The following is a 21,022-nucleotide window of genomic DNA, read 5'->3' as shown; positions in this document are numbered from 1 at the left end:
ACTGTCCCAATTCCAACTAATGGTGTGTGAATAGTGGCACTGGAACCTTTTTCAGCTACAAAAATGCACAAAATAAACATTTAATCAATTTAAATGTAATTTCCTTCATTCGATATTCTAAAACATATTGAAATATGTTGTTGTAGTTGTTCATAACAACTCAAAATAAATTATAGAGGCTATATATCACATAAACAGCATAGGATGATGGTGGAAGGAATTGGAGGAAAATAATAAGGGTAGGGTCAAAGGATCATGACATGAAAGAAAGAGAGAATAGAAAAATGTATGATTTTTAAAAATGTATGTATGAAAATAATAATAGAGGTGTTCCAGGATCAATTCAAAGGTGTGCAGACTCATTTTAGTTAGATTTTTACCAAGAGCTTGGAATCTCCCCAAATCAATATTCATAGGGCATGGGGTGAGTCTAGTACTGTCACAAAGGTTACTGTCACAAAATGGTGAAAACTGAGCATGTTTTATACAAGTGCCAGGTGAAGTGGGACATTAATGCATTTCTAATGACAAAATGTTGTCCCACTTCATCTACTAACTAGCCTGTAGTGTCCCACTGTAAACGCTATGGCCACATAGCCAGGAGTAGCCTACCAGCTTTTCCTATCAGGCCGCCGATACAGATCTGTATAGGGATCTACCTGTAATTTACCAACATCAACATATTCGGTAATTTGGGTACTTAACAGGTAATCTATGGTAACTGGTAATTTAGGACTATACTTGAATAACTATTTAAAAATGTATTCATATGTAGTATTCCATTTTTATTAATTTGTCCATATTGTGGGGCTTCTAGTGGATAGACCATATGTTCAAGAAAATATAGCCTAATTAGGCTAATGAAAAAAGCATGAACAATGGCATTATTTTCTATTAACTCTTCCAAGTGTTGACTTTTTCCACATCTGCCACCAGTTTGGCGCCAAAACATTTACAACAAAGCAATCAAATAATTGTGTAAAAACATATAAAGGATATTTCATGCTAAACCCTCATGTTAAACGCCAATGTTATTAGTAAACTGGTGGTTTATTTAAGTGATAATGCCCGAGAAGCCGGTATTTGAACATTTTTGCAATGAAACGAAATGTCCTCAATTAAATCACTCGCTTTCATTACATCCCAAACTTCGCAAATAGGGGTGATGGCATTTGGTGATAGTGGCATTGCTTTGCTAATAAACAACTACAACTCCCAGAGTCAATTGCTTTAACCTGGCGGTGATTGGCTTGTAAAGAGACAGGAAATTGTGAGGTGAAATTTGGGGACGCGGGAAACTCTTGACAAGTTTACAGGGATGTTGGATATGGGTAATAATTTTACTGCATGAACTCCAACCAGGTAACATTACTCAGTATGCTTGCAGTAACAAAATATGAACTTTCAACAACTAAACACTACCCTTGAGTTTCCACGAGAGCTACACTGTTGTGGTCAGTTGAGTTAGCTAGCACTGCTGCAGAGGAAGGAAGGCAAAGAGACAATTTGCACAATGCACCGCTAACGTTAGTTTGTCAAGAGTCACCTTGTTCTGTAACTGTCTCTTTATCTCTATTACAGGCCAAACTACTTTAAGTCACACACTTTACGGTTCGGTGTGTGTCTAAAAGGAGCCTAAACGATGGCAGCACAACGTCAGCACCTAGGGTATGAGGATGGAAAGTTGCAGCGCGTGATGGAGAGGTTGCCTTGCAGAGATGTCCAGGCGAGCATGCTGCTGGCGTTGATGGGAGAGGTCTGTGTCTGATTTGAAACATTGTAACATCATGTTCCTTACTGTAAACAGTTAAATAAATAAAACAACCACAGAGGGATGCTATGTTAGTTAGCTGGCTATGACTATCCAACACTGGAACTCTTCCAAGTCAAGGTAAGCTTTATGTTTTACTCATTTATTGCCACCGGGGGCATCAGTTTAACTGCTAAACTGCTTAAATTGTACTGCATGATTGTAGCAGGTTTACTAACTTGTTAGTTCTATTAGCTATGTTGACTGTGATGTTACTTAGATAATATGGTGAAACAGATGCAGGCTGTGTGTAGCGGTTATGTCATGGTTTGAATTTTTCTCGGCATGGTCTCAGACAGCTGATTTTTGCATTGAAGTCCACAAGCAAAAGGAAAATGTGAGAGGAGGAGTGCATGTAGATGCAAGAAGGAATACAACGTAGCTGCTATGAAAGTGAACTATGTTTAAGTGTGATCAGGGGTGTATTCATTCCGATGATTCTGTTGAAAAATGTTTCTTAAATGGATGGAAACGGAAGAAACAGGTATAAACATACATGCATTTGTCCAATAGAAACTCTTGTTTGGACTAATGATTACACCCTAGTTCAAAGAGCTAGATGCAATATTGATTGTGTCACTGTCTGTCACCTCAATTTTTTCTCTTGAACTGTGTGCATCTACGTTGTAAACTTTAATTCATAGACTAGATTGTAGCAACCTCATGATGGGTAATGGGATCATTTTAGTATCATGTAGTAGCCTAAACCTATCGATGTTACATTGAACTGGGTAAATGGAATATGAATGACAAACATCCAAAATGCTGTAATAGAAATAAGGCCATGCTCATAAATCGCCCTCCATCTTAAACACCACCCATTGGCGCTATTAAATAATACATTTAAAATGTATTCTTGCCCAAATATGTGAATCATTGTATTGACACTTTAATACATTTTGTGCCTACAGCCAGAGCAATGCAGCTACCCTTCCATTTTCATTTATGGTCATCGTGCCACAGGAAAAAGCCATGTGATACACACATTGCTGAAGGAACTGGAGCTTCCCTATGCCACAGTGAGCTGTGTGGAATGTGTCTCTGTAGGACTGCTGTTTGAGCAGGTTCTCCTCTCCCTTTTTGGCTCCGACTCTGCCTCCCTACTGTCCCGCAGTCCCTCCCTGTCAGACTTCGTACGAGTCTACAAACAACTGTGTGTCCAGGCCTCAGCCAAGCAGACACGATACATTGTGAGTAAAAATCATCCTCACCTGTGATAATCCACTTCTTTTAAAAATTGCATCCTCAGTTACAATGCAGATTCTCTTTCCGATGAAGTATAACGTGAATTGTTATAAAGCATAATTTGTGGTATATTATGTATTATGAAACAGTTACAGTGACCTCTGCTGTGTGTATCTGGGTAGGTGCTGGACCGGGCTGAGCTCCTTAGAGATATGGAAGCCAATCTCCTCCCTGCCTTCTTGCGCCTTCAGGAACTGGTAAGAGTCATGTCACCTGTTGAGCATACTACTTCATTAAGTTGCAGACAGACTGAGTGATGGATGGTGAACTAGTGCAGAACGGTCCCTTTTTGATAGATAACCTTGAATTGAATGTTTCAAGGAGGCACTCGAATAAGTGCTTTGAAAGGCAGAGATAAGGAAGAATTATGTTTTTGTTTAGTTTTTAAAGCTGAATGCCGCCTGTTTTTATCTTGGTAGAAGTGTTTTTAACAGCTGTGTGAGTGGCATGTAGCGAATGCAGTTACGGTGACCGATGCACCTTTTGAGGTGATAATCAGAAGCAGTATTATAATGTGAAGTGTTGGGAGAATGCACTTGGACAGCTGTCTTCATAACTGTCCTCCCTCTTTAGTTTACTCAGGTTTGAAGGAGGACAACACATCCCCTTGCATTGATGTTGTAAAGGTGTTGTTGACTACCAACATAGTTGTATTCTTTGTGAATCCACAATGCAATGTCATAATCTGATATTGTACCTCTACGTAACAGACACACGGTTTCTCTGGCAGGTTGAGGACAATGTGATCTGATCCTGTACCTCTACGTAACAGACACGGTTTCTCTGGCAGGTTGAGGACAATGTGATCTGATCCTGTACCTCTACGTAACAGACACGGTTTCTCTGGCAGGTTGAGGACAATGTGATCTGATCCTGTACCTCTACGTAACAGACACGGTTTCTCTGGCAGGTTGAGGACAATGTGATCTGATCCTGTACCTCTACGTAACAGACACGGTTTCTCTGGCAGGTTGAGGACAATGTGATCTGATCCTGTACCTCTACGTAACAGACACATGGTTTCTCTGGCAGGTTGAGGACAATGTGATCTGATCCTGTACCTCTACGTAACAGACACGGTTTCTCTGGCAGGTTGAGGACAATGTGATCTGATCCTGTACCTCTACGTAACAGACACATGGTTTCTCTGGCAGGTTGAGGACAATGTGATCTGATCCTGATCTGATCCTGTACCTCTACGTAACAGACACTGTTTCTCTGGCAGGTTGAGGACAATGTGATCTGATCCTGTACCTCTACGTAACAGACACTGTTTCTCTGGCAGGTTGAGGACAATGTGATCTGATCCTGTACCTCTACGTAACAGACACTGTTTCTCTGGCAGGTTGAGGACAATGTGATCTGATCCTGTACCTCTACGTAACAGACACATGGTTTCTCTGGCAGGTTGAGGACAATGTGATCTGATCCTGTACCTCTACGTAACAGACACACGGTTTCTCTGGCAGGTTGAGGACAATGTGATCTGATCCTGTACCTCTACGTAACAGACACTGTTTCTCTGGCAGGTTGAGGACAATGTGATCTGATCCTGTACCTCTACGTAACAGACACGGTTTCTCTGGCAGGTTGAGGACAATGTGACCGTGATCATGCTCAGTGAGATAGTATGGGATAAGTTCCGACCCAACACTGGCTGTTTTGAACCACTGCTGCTCCACTTCCCTGACTACAGTAAAGGTACAGCTGTCAACAGACAAGCATCTATGGCCTTAGCATTGAATTAGGTACAGGTGGATTAGTGGCAGTGGAGGCTGCTGAGGGGAGGACGGCTCATAATAATGGCTGGAACGGTGCAAATGGAATGGCATCAAACACCTAGAAACCATGTGTATTTGATGTATTTGATACCATGTATTTGATACCATTCCACCTATTCTGCTCCAGTCATTACCACAAGACTGTTCTCCCCAATTAAAGTGTCACCAACCTCCTCTTTGAACCTGTGGTTTTGCACCAACACATGAGAAGTGACTGACAGAGCACAGCAAACAAAGGCATCCGGTCGAGAAAATTAACACTTAGGATTTAATCAATGTTTGAAAGAATGTCTGTCTGAGTTCCTGTACATAAAATGACTACAATCATGTATGAGGGAATCTTTGTGTGTGACTTCATTTGAGGTAGGCATTGACTGTGTGTATGTTTTCCCTGTGCAGGGGAGCTGCAGCAGATCCTGTCTGAGGACAGCCACCCATCCTACTCCCCAGAGCTCTACTCAGCCTTCATCAACATCCTACTGGGAGTCTTCTACTCCGTCTGCAGGGACCTCCGAGAGCTCAGACACCTGGTCAGTTACACACTGCATAAGTAGTCAGGCACACTCATAGTAACACTGAACTCTAACACACATGCTCACACATTCAGACCACACTCAGTAAGGACACAGACACACTCAAAGTAACTCTCAACTAGCTGTTAACACGCTCCGTCATAATACGCTCTGACAGCCCAGTCAAAGAACTAGCCCTTGCACCTATCTCTAGATGTGTCTTGATGCCCCCTTGTAAGTCTGAAAAAAATGTATGGCTTGCACACTTATCCCAGTCCTATAATATGTATTCTGGGGGCTTAAAGAAGTGCCAATAGGTTGGTGCAAGGGGTTAATTTCAGATTAGGCAACAGTTTGCTCTGAACTTTACACACACTCTCCGTGCTACCCTTTGAGGACTCAGTATGAGTTTGTTTCCAGGCTATCCATCACTATTTTATTTAGTCCACTTGAGTTACTACTTCTAAGGATTGGGATTTTCTTTGATATGCAGAATTGTAATAATGATCCTACCTTGGCTGACATGTTGTTTACAACATGTACAGACATCATAGTCTGTACTTGATGTCCTTTCATATTTTTAATTCTCTTTTCAAACAGGCTGCCCTCAATTTCTCTAAATTCATTGAACCTTTGGAGCAAGGCAAAGGTAATATATTCATATTTCTAGAACAGTAACCACATCAATATTTCAATTACTTTGCTGTCTTCCCTTAGTGTCTCTCTGTACTTTAATTTGACGATGGATTCCTTTCATGTCATCCTCTCTCTAGCTTGTCTCTCAGATTATCAATGTTTAAATTCCAACCTTTATTTTCTCTGCCCTCAGTGAAAGAGAGTGACACTCACAAACTGTGGAGGAACATCGAGCCTCATCTGAAGAAGGCCATGCAGACGGTGTACCTGCGAGAGGTGTCCAGGTCTGTCTGTGTACATCTGCCTCAGCCAAAGATGATCGAGTCCCATTGATTTAGCTTCCGTGACCAACCTCCTCCTCTCATGGACTGACGACAGACTGCCTTAATTCCGTTTGCCGGCTTTTATTACACAACAGTGGCTCAGTGCTGCTGGCTCTGTAATAGTGGTGTCTCCCCTGACTTGGTCATGTCTCTCTTCTTCTCAGTGTGCAGTGGGAGCAACAGCTGCAGATGGGGGAGAAGGAGGCAGGAGCTGTGAGAGGTAGGCAAGGAGAAGTGTGGACACACAGATACGCATGCACTGAGAACAATACCGGTGGAAATAACCTAGTTAGAATCTAGTGACCAAGACCAGTTCACACACTCCCAGACCCCAGCGATCTCTTCATTTGTGTTGCTGCTTGTCCCCAGCCTGAGAGGGAGTTCAGGGGAGTGGACCTTCTAAACTACCCCTATGTTTATCCCTGAATGGAGGGCCCACTCCAGACTCATTGGTACTAGATACCCAGACAGTGAAAACAACAGCAGATGTTTCTCTCATCTCCTATCCACAAGCCATCTGTAGATGATGCTGTTGTACATGTTTCCCAGGTAAAGACATTGAGAGCTTCCTCTGCCTTTCTCAGGTCTGTCTGCTCATGCCCATGTGGAGTTGCCTTACTACTCCAAGTTCCTGCTGATAGCTGCATACCTGGCCTCCTACAACCCTGCTCGCACTGACAAACGCTTCTTCATCAAGGTACCTGTTCTCTCCTCAGCACCGGAACCACCTCCTCACCATCTCAAAAGCTAGACACGTTGGAATAGGAGTCCATTGTTAAACATCAATGCCACCTGCTATTTGCCAACTCTGTTTGCCTGCTATTTTGTTAGTTATTGGTGATTATATGATTCTCTCTTGCCCAACAGCACCATGGCAAAATAAAAAAGACCAACTTTTTGAAGAAACATGAAAAGGTGATTGTCTTTAGCTAAAGCTGTTGTACTATTCTTTAGGTTTGGTCAATGAGATGTTCTACCTAGTGAATTCACCTCCCTCCCATTCAGACCAGTAATCACCTGCTGGGGCCCAAGCCATTCCCTCTGGACCGTCTTCTGGCCATCTTCTACAGTGTGGTGGACAGCAGAGTGGCCCCCACCGCCAGTGTTTTCTGTCAGGTCAGCTGAGACACTCAGGCTTTCTGCAGTGTCATCCAAGGGATAATTAAAAAATATATACAGTGGGGCAAAAAAAGTATTTAGTCAGCCACCAATTGTGCAAGTTCTCCCACTTAAAAATGAGAGAGGCCTGTAATGTTCATCATAGGTACACTTCAACTATGACAGACAAAATGAGAAAAAAAATCCAGAAAATCACATTGTAGGATTTTTAATATTTTATTTGCAAGTTATGGTGGAAAATAAGAATTTGGTCAATAAAGTTAATCTCAACACTTTGTTATATACCCTTTGTTGGCAATGACAGAGGTCAAACGTTTTCTGTAAGTCTTCACAAGGTTTTCATGCACTATTGCTGGTATTTTGGCTCATTCCTCCATGCAGATCTCCTCTAGAGCAGTGATGTGGGCAACACGGACTTTCAACTCCCTCCAAAGATTTTCTATGGGGTTGAGATCTGGAGACTGACTAGGCCACTCCAGGACCTTGAAATGCTTCTTACGAAGCCACTCCTTCGTTGCCCGGGCGGTGTGTTTGGGATCATTGTCATGCTGAACGACCCAGCCTCGTTTCATCTTCAATGCCCTTGCTGATGGAAGGAGGTTTTCACTCAATCTCACGATACATGGCCCCATTCATTCTTTCCGTTACAAGGATCAGTAGTCCTGGTCCCTTTGCAGAAAAACAGCCCCAAAGCATGATGTTTCCACCCCCATGCTTCACAGTAGATATGGTGTTCTTTGGATGCAACTCTGCATTCTTTGTCCTCCAAACACGATGAGTTGAGTTTTTACCAAAAAGTTACATTTTCGTTTCATCTGACCATATGACATTCTCCCAATCTTCTTCTGGATCATTCAAATGCTCTTTTGTAAACTTCAGACGGGCCTGGGCATGTACTGGCTTAAGCAGGGGGACACGTCTGGCACTGCAGGATTTGAGTCCCTGGCGGCGTAGTGTGTTACTGATGGTAGGCTTTGTTACTTTGGTCCCAGCTCTCTGCAGTTCATTCACTAGGTCTCCCCTGTGTGGTTCTGGGATTTTTGCTCACCGTTCTTGTGATAATTTTTACCCCACGGGGTGAGAGCCCCAGATCGAGGGAGATTATCAGTGGTCTTGTATGTCTTCCATTTCCTAATAATTGTTCCCACAGTTGATTTCTTCAAACCAAGCTGCTTACCTATTGCAGATTCAGTCTTCCCAGCCTGGTGCAGGTCTACAATTTTGTTTCTGGTGTCCTTTGACAGCTCTTTGGTCTTGGCCATAGTGGAGTTTGACTGTTTGAGGCTGTGGACAGGTATCTTTTATACTTATAACAAGTTCAAACAGGTGCCATTAATACAGGTAACAAGTGGAGGACAGAGGGGCCTGTGAAAGCCAGAAATCTTGCTTGTTTGTAGGTGACCAAATACTTACTTTCCACCATAATTTGCAAATAAATTCAATAAAAATCCTACAATGTGATTTTCTGGATTTCTTTTTTCATTTTGTCTGTCATAGTTGAAGTGTACCTATGATGAAAAATACAGGCCTCATCTTTTTAAGTGGGAGAACTTGCACAATTGGTGACTGACTAAATACTTTTTTGCCCCACTGTATTTAACCTTTTATTTTGACAGGGAGTCATGCTGAGATCAAGGACTCCTACAAATGAGCCCTGTATCAAACATATACATCAATATACACTATAGACATTAATATTCATGAAAAGTAAAACGCACTCATATATACTGAACAAAAATATAAATGCAACATTCAACGATTTTGCAGAGTTTCAGTTCATATAAGGAAATCAATCAATTGAAATATATTCATTAGGCCCTTATCTATGGATCTCACATGACTGGGAAGGGGAGTGGCCATGGGAGGGCATAAGCCCACCCTCTTGGGAGCTGGGCCCACCCACTGGTGACCCAGGCCTGGCCAATCAGAATGAGTTTTCCCCCAAAAAGGGCTTTATTACATATTGAAATAATCCCCGGTACCCCCCCTCATAATCCTGCAGGTGAAGAAGCCGGATGTGGAGGTCCTGGGCATGAAAGATTTATGGAACATTTCTAGGATCTTTTATTTCAGCTCATGAAACCAACACTTTACATGTTGAGTCTTATATTTTTGTTCAGTATAAAACAAACTCATTCTTCAGTGGAAAAGGTCCTCAATCAGTCCTCTGACTCTGAACTGGGATTATGGAAAATGATGTAGCAATGTTATTTTGTGGAACTCCTGGAATAGTCATGTGATGGTAGTATTAGTGTATGATTGGATGGTTCTTATTCTAATTCACCAGCTGGCCCTTTGGCTAGATTATTTCAACCCCTGAACTGCTCTTGAATTGATGTGTGGTATGGGCTTAATGTGATGTGATTTTAAAATGATTTGATCTCCAGTCAGAAATCTCTATTTGTGTAAAGCCAAATGAAATATGGTTGACAAGCCCGCCCCCCCCCAGATCTCCTCCCTGGTGACCCTTCAGCTGTTGAATCAGGTGGGCCACGATGACCAGCTGGATGCGCCCAAGTACAAATGTGCCGTCTCTCTGGACTTCATCCTCACCATCTCCAGGTGTGTATGTTACTGTTGTCTTTACTGCAGGGCTCTCCAACCCTGTTCCTAGGGACATACCCTCCTGTAGGTGTTCGCTCCAACCCCAGTTGTAACTGACCTCTTTCGGGTCATAAACCAGCTAACTATTAGAACCTGGTGTGCTTGATTGGGGTTGGAGGGAACCTACAGGAGGGTGGCTCTCCAGGAACATGGTTGGAGGGAACCTACAGGAGGGTAGCTCTCCAGGAACATGGTTGGAGGGAACCTACAGGAGGGTAGCTCTCCAGGAACATGGTTGGAGGGAACCTACAGGAGGGTAGCTCACCAGTGACAGGGTTGGAGGGAACCTATAGGAGGGTGGCTCTCCAGAAACAGGGTTGGAGGGAACCCACAGGAGGGTGGCTCTCCAGGAACAGGGTTGGAGGGAACCTACAGGAGGGTGGCTCTCCAGGAACAGGGTTGGAGGGAACCTACAGGAGGGTAGCTCTCCAGGAACAGGGTTGGAGGGAACCTCCAGGAACAGGGTTGGAGGGAACCTATAGGAGGGTGGCTCTCCAGGAACAGGGTTGGAGTGAACCTACAGGAGGGTAGCTCTCCAGGAACAGGGTTGGAGGGAACCTACAGGAGGGTGGCTCTCCAGGAACAGGGTTGGAGGGAACCTACAGGAGGGTGGCTCTCCAGGAACAGGGTTGGAGGGAACCTACAGGAGGGTAGCTCTCCAGGAACAGGGTTGGAGGGAACCTACAGGAGGGTGGCTCTCCAGGAACAGGGTTGGAGGGAACCTACAGGAGGGTGGCTCTCCAGGAACAGGGTCAGAGAGCCCTGCTTTAGTGTATTCACCACAAATCTGTTTTACTGCTAGACATTTCTATTTTTAGAATATCAGATGCTGACTTTTGTGACCCACTGCTCTTAATTTCCAGGACTGTGAGCTTTGACATGGTAAAGTACCTGTATGACTTCCTCTAGCCATGGTGGTTTAAGGGAGAGGAATTCAGCTGGACTCTGATGGAATGGAATGTACTGGTGGACATTGCACAAACATGAGCAGAAAGGTGGGAGATGCCTTGGTTGTCTGGACTCCTCACTGTGTGTGCACTGTGCAGGACCAGAGGACTATGGAATCATTAGGCCTATGCTTTACTGCCCCCTGATGACTGACTGGAACCACTGTCAGACACCAGCATCTGCAGCATTGTGAATGTTCTGCGTTGTGAATGTGCCTATTGATTCCCTAGCTACACCTGTTTGATTGTGGTAAACAAACAATGGAGAACATTCATATTTTACTGGATTCACAGGAGCCCTTGGATACCTTGGGGTTGTGGTGGACTTCAATATTATTTTTCAATTAAATGTCCCAAAATAAAATGGCCCTGTTAACAAAGGTTTCATAATTGTGACAGGATTCTGTTCTCTCCATGGTCTGACAACTACAGCTACGCACAATAAGAACCTGGTAGAATACTTCTTTTAAGGTACAAAATGTAGGGTATATAATCTAATATTTCTACGTTTCCTTCTTTCTGACTCTAGATCTTGCGTTCCCATGAAGTCAAATTGTCCCATGAATTGCTCTGTTGCCGTAAATGGCTGTGCTGATAGTATGAAATAAGGTTGGCACAATAATCGTGTAAATAACAATTATGGATAATAACCATGAACACAAAATAAACATCTTGTAATGTTTATTTTAGGGGGGTCCACTTTATTTAGTAGATATAGACAAGTTTACCCAATAGCAGTTTTTTATTTTTACATGAGGGTAATGTTAGTCATCGTTTTACGAGCAGAACGGCATGGTCGAGAGGAGAATCTTTCCAAATGTTCTAAGTGGTCAAACCCATTCATTTTTGAAACGTGGTTGTCACCAAAGCTGTGTTGTATTCATTAGGTATGTCATGGCTATTTTCAAAGATTTAGTTTAATACATTAAAAGCGCGAAACATTTTTTTTAACAAAGATGACTGACAATATCCATGGCCGTTTTCATGACAATTAATTGTTACCCAAAATTCCATAGTGGTCAAAGCCCCATGTACTACATAGTCTCTCAGATTCCCTTTAAGCTGTATGTGGGAGGGATCTGAGCTGAAGCACTAGATAGTAGCAGTACACTGTCTCATTGGTCCCGTCAAGCTCAGTTGGTAGAGCATGGCACTTGCAACGCCAGGGTTGTGGGTTCAATTCCTGCGGGGGACAACTATGAAAATGTATGGACTCACTAATGTAAGAAGCTCTGGATAAGAGCATCTGCTAAATGACTAAAATGTCAAATGATCAGCTCTCCATGATGGTTGACATCCTTCCTGATAACAGTGGTGCATTGATTTAGTATATGTGGTTAGTGGTGTGTTATAGGCTGCAGTTGTAGATTATTAATGCTTTCTGGGTTGACAGTTTCCATATTCCTGGGTACTTGTTTATTTGTCACTAGCCATTCCTGCCCCAGTGAATCCCATAACTGATGACAATTATCATCATCATCCTGTGAGCAGTGGATCAACCAGTTCAGCACTGTCTGTCTGCAGAGGTAAAGCCAGTATAGTCAGATCCACAGGGGAGTTTTGGTGGTTTTGGTGGTTTTAGGTCCTCACCCTGACTGACTGTGACCTCTACTCCTTTTTATTTGGTTTGGGTGTTTTCTATGTATCAGCCGGCATATTTATTGATATTTTACAAAATGTTCATGTCGTTTTTAAACATCCTGCTGACTGTCAGACTGCCCTGGTCAGTGTCCCTCCTTCCAGATTCGTTCAGATCCATGTAAGTGCTGCGTAACCTTTTTGTAGTGCTTTATGGATGTGTGTTACCATGGAAATGGGTCATGGTTGTCATGGCAACCATACTGGCACAGTCTGCCTTGTGACTCACCTCCCTGTCTCCTTAATTATGCCACAGAGGCTGTAATGTCTGTTAGGCATTTTGATTTCTAAAACAATAGTGAGCAATTAAAGATGTGGAGTGTGATGAAAATACAACAGATTTCAATCTTTATTTGACTACTTTAAACTAGAGCAATTTTTGGGTAAAACAAGGTTAGTGGGCTATGGATCTATATAAAGGTAATTCTAATGCCATCTAGGTGAGCGCATTGGTCATTCATGTATGTCTCACACACTCACAGAAACACAAACAAATGTGCACAATTTATTTTTTACACTTTACTGTCTGGTAGGGAAAACATTAGAATGTAGTTGTGTTAAGATATTCCTTCAAATTAATGTCCTGAAAATGCTGACTTTAATTTCCTAACAACTGGGGCAGTGCAATGTAAAAACATACTGGTCTTATTTTTTTACAAAGTGCATTTTGTGACAAGTATCTAAGTTATTTAGATCCCTAACTTGTGGAAGAACCTGTTTCCTGAGTAACTGGAACGTTTAGTCATGGCACAGAATGAACTTGGGTTCTAGTCATATTTGAGCTGACAACTGACTGTACTGGGAGGAAAGTGGGTGAATTATAACTTCCTCCAATAGAACCCGGATGCACAGTCATAGAGAGGAACCACTCAACTGAATAACTGAGTTTGGTCCAAAAGATCGTTTGAGCCGTCATTATCGATGTGGTTTGGAAATGATAATTTCCCTACAGGAATCTGCCTCTGAGGTGGGTGAGGGATTTAAAAAATATATATTTATTTTTTGTCAGGAATGCATGGGTTATAATGGGTAATCACCACCTTGGGTAGTCACCACTCCCCTCCACCCTCTTTATCCTCCACCCTCCTTATGTTATGACCTAGTTGGGTCTCCGGTTCAGCTGACGGTGTGAGAAATCTCTCATCATGCAGACCTCTCTCAGATTTAGATCATGCACAAGGGCACTAACCAGCCAGCGATGGTTGACTGAGTTATTTGTATGCAGGCAAAGGGAATTTTTCATCGTCATTCAACCTCTTGTGAATTCTGACAAAGAATGCATTCAAAGCATGGCCCTTCAGCATTGCTAAGATAAAGATTGTCTTTATACAAATCTGGGCTAGATCTTTTGAGGGCTCATAGCTCAGTTCCTATGTGGCCCTTCGGAAGTCTATTACGATGGAGGCTTCTGAGGGTAGACTCTAAACACTGTGCCTCCGATTGTGGATCATGGCGACTATGTGAGTGAGATCCAAGGTCTTCATCATTACTTCCATGAAGTCTTCGTCAGTGTGAGCCCCTGCCACAAACTCCTCCAAAGACAGCTCCCCTGATGGGTAGAAGGTAGAAGACAAGGTCAAGAGATTGTTAGCCTGAAATGGAAAGGGACATAACTCGCAACCCTACAAGTCTGTGACAAAAAAAGAAGTGGACACTCGCCATCTCCATTGACGTCTATCTTGTCAAACACCCGGTTGGTGAACTCCTCTGCATCAACTTCCTGGTTTTCGTTCCCATTGATTGCACGGATAGCCTGAAGAAGAGAAAAGGAGCGAGTTAGCCTGCATGTCTTTGTGTGATACAGATTCCATTGCACAGCACTGCCTATCTGGACTGGTCTCTATACCTTTATGATGTTTAGCAGCTCACTTCGATCAATGCACCCGTTGCCGTCCACATCATACAGTTTAAAGTACCAGCGGAGCTTATGTTCCATTTTACCTCGCATCACCAGGCTCAGAGCAGCCACATACTCCAAGAAGTCTATGTAGCCATCCTGTAAAAAGGAAAGCGTGTTAGTTGTAACGTCTCTTTTTACCATCTCAGATTATCTCAGTTATCTCCTCAAGATGTAGGTGATCATGTTCTGCTTAGATGATGCAGGGATGATAACTATGTATAATCGCTGGGGGATTATCTCCACACTGATCTGTGCCAAGGCCGTGGGAAGACATACAGATGTAGGATCTTAATTTGATCACCATGTTGCAGGTTAACTTTCCTGCAATGAAAGACATATTAAAACCTGTAGTGTATTTGAGGTTTAAACATTTCTGACTTGATTTTCTCTTTGTAAAAAATGTATCAACCCCTTCAAAAAATGTCCATTTAATTATAATCCACATAATAATTCACTTTTCCTGTTGCTATAGGATTATTTTCCTGCTGTAGAAAACTGGCTCACATTAAGATCCTACAAAATTACTTGGCAGCATTAGTGCCCTCTGGGTCAACCCAAATGAGTCGCACTTCGCTCAGCTTTACACTGACACCATCACTTCACTATGCCTGCGTTTTCACCGGCAGCCCAATTCTGATCCTTTTTTCACTAATTGGTCTCTGACCAATCAGATCAGTTCTGAAAGAGCTGATGTGATTGGTCTCCGACCAAAAAATAAATAAATGGTCACATACACATGGTTAGAAGATGTTAATGCGAGTGTAGCGAAATGCTTGTGCTTCTAGCTCTGACCATGCAGTAATATCTAATAAGTAATCTAACCTAACAATTTCGCAACACCTACGTTATACACACAAGTGTAAAGGAATGATTTAAGAATATGTACAGATAAATATATGGATGAGCGATGGCCGAACTGCATAGGTAAGATGAAGTAGATGGTATAGAGTTCAGTATATACATATGAGATGAGTAATGTAGGTATGTAAACATATAAAGTGGCATTGTTTTAAAGTGACTAGTGATACATTTTTTACATCCCATTTTGAATTATTAAAGTGGCTAGAGATTTGAGTCAGTATATTGGCTGCAGCCACTCAATGTTAGTGATGGCTGTTTAACAGTCTGATGGCCTTGAGATAGAAGCTGTTTTTCAGTCTCTCGGTCCCCACTTTGATGCACCTGTACTGACCTCGCCTTCTGGATGATAGCGGGGTGAACAGGCAGTGGCTCGGGTGGTTGTTGTCCTTTGATCTTTTTGGCCTTCCTGTGACATCGGGTGGTGTAGGTGTCCTGGAGGGCAGGTAGTTTGCCCCCGGTGATGCGTGTGCAGACCTCACTATCCTCTGGAGCCTTAGATGTGGGCGGAGCAGTTGCCATTCCAGGCGGTGATACAGCCTGACAGGATGCTCTCGATTGTAAAAGTTTGCGTGTTTTTGGTGATAAGCCAAATTTCTTCAGCCTCCTGGGGTTGAAAAGGCGCTGCTGCGCCTTCTTCACCACGCTCTCTGTGTGGGTGGACCATTTCAGTTTGTCCGTGATGTGTACGCAGAGGAACTTCAAACTTTCTACCTTCTCCACTACTCTCCCGTCGATGTGGATAGGGGGGTGCTCCCACTGCTGTTTCCTGAAGTCCACGATCATCTCCTTTGTATTGTTGACATTGAGTGTGAGGTTATTTTCCTGACACCACACTCCTAGGACCCTCGTCTCGTTGTTGTTGGTAATCAAGCCTATCACTGTAGTGTCGTCTGCAAACTTGATGATTGAGTTGGTGTGCATGGTTACGCAGTCATGGGGGAACAGGGAGTACAGGAGAGGGCTGAGAACGCACCCTTGTGGGGCCCCAGTGTTGAGGATTAGCGGGGTGGAGATGTTGTTTCTTACCCTCACCACCTGGGGGCGTCCCGTCAAAGTCCAGGACCTAGTTGTACAGGGCGGGGTCGAGACCCAGGGTCTCGAGCTTAATGACGAGTTTGGAGGGTACTATGGTGTTAAATGCTGAGCTGTAGTCGATGAACAGCATTCTTACATAGGTATTCCTGTTGTCCAGATGGGTATGGGCAGTGTGATTGCGTCGTCTGTGGACCTATTGTGGTGGTAAGCAAATTGGAGTGGGTCTAGGGTGTCAGGTAAGGTGGAGGTGATATGATCCTTGACTAGTCTCTCGAAGCACTTCATGATGACGGAAATGAGTGCTACGGGGTGATAGTCATTTAGCTCAGTTACCTTCGCTTTCTTGGTAACAGAAACAATGGTGGCCCTCTTGAAGCATGTGGGAACAGCAGACTGTGATAAGGATTGATTGAATATGTCCGTAAACACACCAGCCAGCTGGTCTTCTCATGCTCTGAGGACGCGGCTAGGGACGCCGTATGGGCCGGCAGCCTTGCGAGAGTTAACACGTTTAAATGATTTACTCACGTTGGCTGCGGTGAAGGAGAGCCCGCAGGTTTTGGTAGCGGGCCATGCCAGTGGCACTGTATTGTCCTCAAAGCGAGCAAAGAAGCTGTTTAGTTTGTCTGGGAGCAAGACATCGTGGTCCGCCTGACAGGGTTGGTTTTCTTTTTGTAGTCCGTGATTGACTGTAGACCCTGCCACATACCTCTCGTGTCTGAGCCTTTGAATTGCGACTCTACAATCAGATCAGCTCTGAAAAAGAGCTGATGTAATTGGTCAAAAAAATACCAGTTAGTGGAAAAAAGATCAGAAATGGTTAAAGCCAGCTGACGTGCACAATCTAAGATTGTCATACTGCACTTCTTAATTAGCATCCAGGATTCTAACAACCCGTTTTGTAACATAATTGCCAGCCTTGTTCACTGCACTGTCCTGAAGATCTGAAAATAGTAGTTAGTCACTTAGTTCTGTCCCCAGGGAATAGTACCATGGTTTCCAACCTCCCCAGCTACACCCAGAAAACTACTAGCTACTGACAAAAATGGGAAACTCAAAACACATAAAAGTCTAATCTGGCACACAGCTCTTGAGATCTGGACATTCCTTAGGGTTCAATGTGATAAAATGGAGATTCAAGTAATTTCTTTGAAGTGAACATTCAATATTCTGATCAGTGTAACCAACTGTTCACATGCATCATGTTCTGTCATTAAACTTTCACATAAGCTATCACTAATTAAAATCAGCTGTCTCTGATGCTGAAATAATTTAAAAGAGAAAAATAGTAGATAAACTCAGACCGCAGAGATATTGACAACTTGTCTCAAAATAATCCTCGTACTAAATCGCATATGAATCCAATCCCAGCCTATTATAATATTATAATCAAAGGTGACAGGGTTACTAAATATAGTTGTGTAAATTGAGCCTTAGTACTTGTGAGATGATTAGCTTCTTCAAACTCATCTGGAAGACTAGTCTAAACAAAACCCGTGTATTCAAGAGATTCCCTATGTTTAACTGGATTTTTTTTTGGTTTAAGATGCACACTTTTTAAAATGTACTTTAGCTTTTGGAAAATGGAGAACTAGGGGTCTTATTTGAGTAGAGGCATTATGGCATTACTATATATTTCGGTGCACTTGTAATTAGTGCATATATTTTTTACAATGCAGCCAATCATATCCTTATACATACCTCTGTTGGTAAGGTGTCCCCTTTACCATTTTGAGTGTGCCTGAGGCGTTCCTACTTTGACATATACATGTAAAGCCCATTTTAGCCTATAGCATCCCCTTTGCAAGCAGCCTCGGTTCAATGAATGCCGCATCGTCTTACCTTGTTCATATCGAACGTGCGGAACATCTGCTCGATGTAGGCGTTGGCTTCAGCATCCAGTCCCCGGAGCCCAAAGAACTGCTTGAACTCATGCAGGGTGAGCTGACCCGAAGGACACTCAGTCATGAACTTCTTATACCAGAGGTGCTTCTCCACAGCCTGGAGATCTTCCACGGTGGATCCTGTAGAGTTACCCATGTCTGTACAGTCGACTGACTTTTGATGGCTGGAGCCTATAGAAGTGTCGAAAGACGGGGTTAGCGGTCGCCTTAAGAGCCCTATTGGTCTACTGTGAAGCGAGGGTATCGCTCTTCACAGTCACACAACGATGGGACCTGGGGAGGAGGTGGGCACAGGCTGGGGCTTTTGAATCAGGTCGGACTGGCCACACCCTATTGTGTTTTCCCTGTCTCTAATTGGCTGTAACCCAGGAGCAGCAGCTGATAAAGGGCTTAAGGTCCCATTGGAGGAAAGGAGGACTGTACACTGTCCACCAACCATGGGGACAGGGACGCTGACTTACACCTTGGTATTCTCCTCTCAAACTGATAAGTACCATTTAAAGGCCCAGTGCAATCAAAACGTGATATATACATATATTTCCACACTGAAGTTGGAATAATACTGTGAAAATGATAATGCCTTTTTAGTGTAAGAGCTGTTTGAAAAGGCTGCCTGAAATTTCAGCCTGTTTTGGCGGGATGTTTTGGCCTGCCTGGTAACATCACCAAGCTGTAAATTATTTAATAGACCAATAAGAAAGAGTTGAAAATCTTATTTTCAGTTTTCCCCTCCCCACTCAGGCCACTCCCAGACAGTCTTGCTTGAGAGCGATTTTTGTTTATTTTTGACAACTTTAATTGAAAACAGTCACAGTAAGGTACTTAATTGTTACTTAGAAATTATTTGATATTGAGATACTAATTGCAGATTGGACCTTTCAATTTTTGGGGGATGTCTGTACTAAACTACTTATATTTCGAATGCGAAGGCAGGACAGCAATATGGTCCAATTTACGTACCTATCACTATAAAGCGCTGTCATCCCTGCTGCCTCTGATCAGGCAGACTCACTAAGCAAATGCTGTTTCTAAATTATGTCTGAGTGTTGGCATGTGCCATCTGGTTTTCTTAACCGAAGGAATTTGATATATAGCATTTACTTTCACTCAAGAATGACACTTTTAGTACTTTTTCCACCACTGTAAATGCACTGCAGCATCATTAGTCATACATATGAACATATGCATTGCTTCTCTGGATCAGCAATTGTAAAGTAAATGCAACTGCTTCTGGAAACTGTTTTCATTGAAGACTGAGCTCTTCTTAGGGCTGCAATCCCGTTACTGGGATTGATATGACAACAGCCAGTGAAAGTGCAGAGCGCCAAATTCAAACAGAAATCTCATAATTAAAATTCCTCAAAAGTAATCTTGTTGTTAATCCCACCAAAGTGTCCGATTTGAAATAGGCTTTACAGCAAAAGCACCACAAACGATTGTTAGGTCACCATCAAGTCATAGAAAAATTCAGCCATTTTTCCAGCCAAAGAGAGGAGTCACAAAAAGCACAAATAGAGATGAAAATTAATCACTAACCTTTTGATGATCTTCATCAGATGACACTCATAGGACTTCATGTTACACAATACATATGTTTTGTTCGATAAAGTGCATATTTATATAAAAAAATCTCAGTATACATTGGCATGTTACGTTCACTAGTTCCAAAAACATCTGGTGATATTGCAGAGAGCCACATCATTTTACAGAAATACTCATAAATGTCGATGAAAATACAATTGTTAGACATGGAAATATAGATACACTTCTCCTTAATGCCACCGCGGTGTCAGATTTCTAAAATACCGTACGGAAAAAGCAAACCATGCAATAATCTGAGTATAGCTTTCAGACAACAAAGCAGCCAAAAAGATATCCGCCATATTGGGTGGTCAACATTATTCATAAATAGCATTATAAATATTCCCTTACCTTTGATCTTCATCAGAATGCACTCCCAGGAATCCCAGTTCCACATTAAATGTTTGATTTAGTTCGATAATGTCCATTTATTTCCAAAGAGCTACTTTTGTTAGCATGTAGGTAGTTCCGGTTGGAGCGAGCGGCCGCATCTACACTTCGGTCCTCAGGTAGTATAACTTTTTATAACTTTTCATTACATTTCGTTATAGTACAACGGTTTGATTTGTCTAATCTTAGCAACTTCTTCTTAGCCAGCTACATAGCCGTCTTTGTATCAACGACAATTGCATAATTATCGTATTTCGTCGTCCTAACGTATCTGCCCAGCAGCTAGCTAAGCAGCTAGCTAACATCCACTGTCCACTAGCACTGTAGAAACTATTACACTCAACTGAACGACTCGATTAGCGTAGTGTCAGCTAGCTACATAGTTGTCTTCGTATCCAAGATAATTGTGCAGTTTAGAGTGTGTAGACTTAGAGTGATTATTTTAATTTACCGAGGTTAGCTAGCCAGCTATTTGTCGTCCTTAACGTAGGAAATGCTGCTAGCTAGCTAGCCAACAGCTAGCCAACCTCTACCGAATTGAACTCCAACTACCCGGTCAACATTCCGCGTCGTTCCACAGGTAGTATCACATTTTCATTTCACTTCATTACAGTACAACGGTTTGATTTGTTTGATCGTAGCTAGCCAGCTACATAGCCGTCTTTGTATCTAAGACAATTGTGTAGTCTAGAGCGATTTTCTAGGTTAGCTGGCCAGCTATTGTCGTTCTTCTAAC

At 42.7% G+C, this 21,022-nt stretch overlaps 2 protein-coding genes across 2 annotated transcripts; one reads left to right on the top strand and one right to left on the bottom strand.

Annotated features, from left to right (window-relative positions):
- The first annotated feature begins 1,275 nt into the window (after window positions 1–1,275).
- LOC135515006 (origin recognition complex subunit 5-like) lies at window positions 1,276–11,373 on the top strand. The gene is made up of 14 exons (XM_064938799.1): window positions 1,276–1,362; window positions 1,582–1,756; window positions 2,722–3,000; window positions 3,178–3,252; window positions 4,645–4,756; window positions 5,236–5,366; window positions 5,949–5,997; window positions 6,178–6,268; window positions 6,472–6,527; window positions 6,892–7,004; window positions 7,175–7,222; window positions 7,313–7,423; window positions 9,876–9,988; window positions 10,894–11,373. Exons 2-14 carry the CDS (start codon window positions 1,643–1,645, stop codon window positions 10,937–10,939), a joined length of 1,338 nt encoding a protein of 445 aa, XP_064794871.1. The 5' UTR covers window positions 1,276–1,362; window positions 1,582–1,642; the 3' UTR covers window positions 10,940–11,373.
- A 2,351-nt stretch (window positions 11,374–13,724) lies between these two features.
- Window positions 13,725–18,488, bottom strand: LOC135514567 (guanylyl cyclase-activating protein 1-like). The gene is made up of 4 exons (XM_064938000.1): window positions 18,254–18,488; window positions 14,462–14,611; window positions 14,275–14,368; window positions 13,725–14,164 (listed from the first exon to the last, which is right to left on the bottom strand). Exons 1-4 carry the CDS (start codon window positions 18,449–18,451, stop codon window positions 14,037–14,039), a joined length of 570 nt encoding a protein of 189 aa, XP_064794072.1. The 5' UTR covers window positions 18,452–18,488; the 3' UTR covers window positions 13,725–14,036.
- Window positions 18,489–21,022: the final 2,534 nt, after the last annotated feature.

The sequence above is a fragment of the Oncorhynchus masou genome, chromosome 26 (assembly GCF_036934945.1).
Source record: "Oncorhynchus masou masou isolate Uvic2021 chromosome 26, UVic_Omas_1.1, whole genome shotgun sequence".
Classification (NCBI taxonomy): Eukaryota; Metazoa; Chordata; class Actinopteri; order Salmoniformes; family Salmonidae; genus Oncorhynchus; species Oncorhynchus masou.
This window is presented reverse-complemented; position numbering and strand designations above follow the sequence as displayed.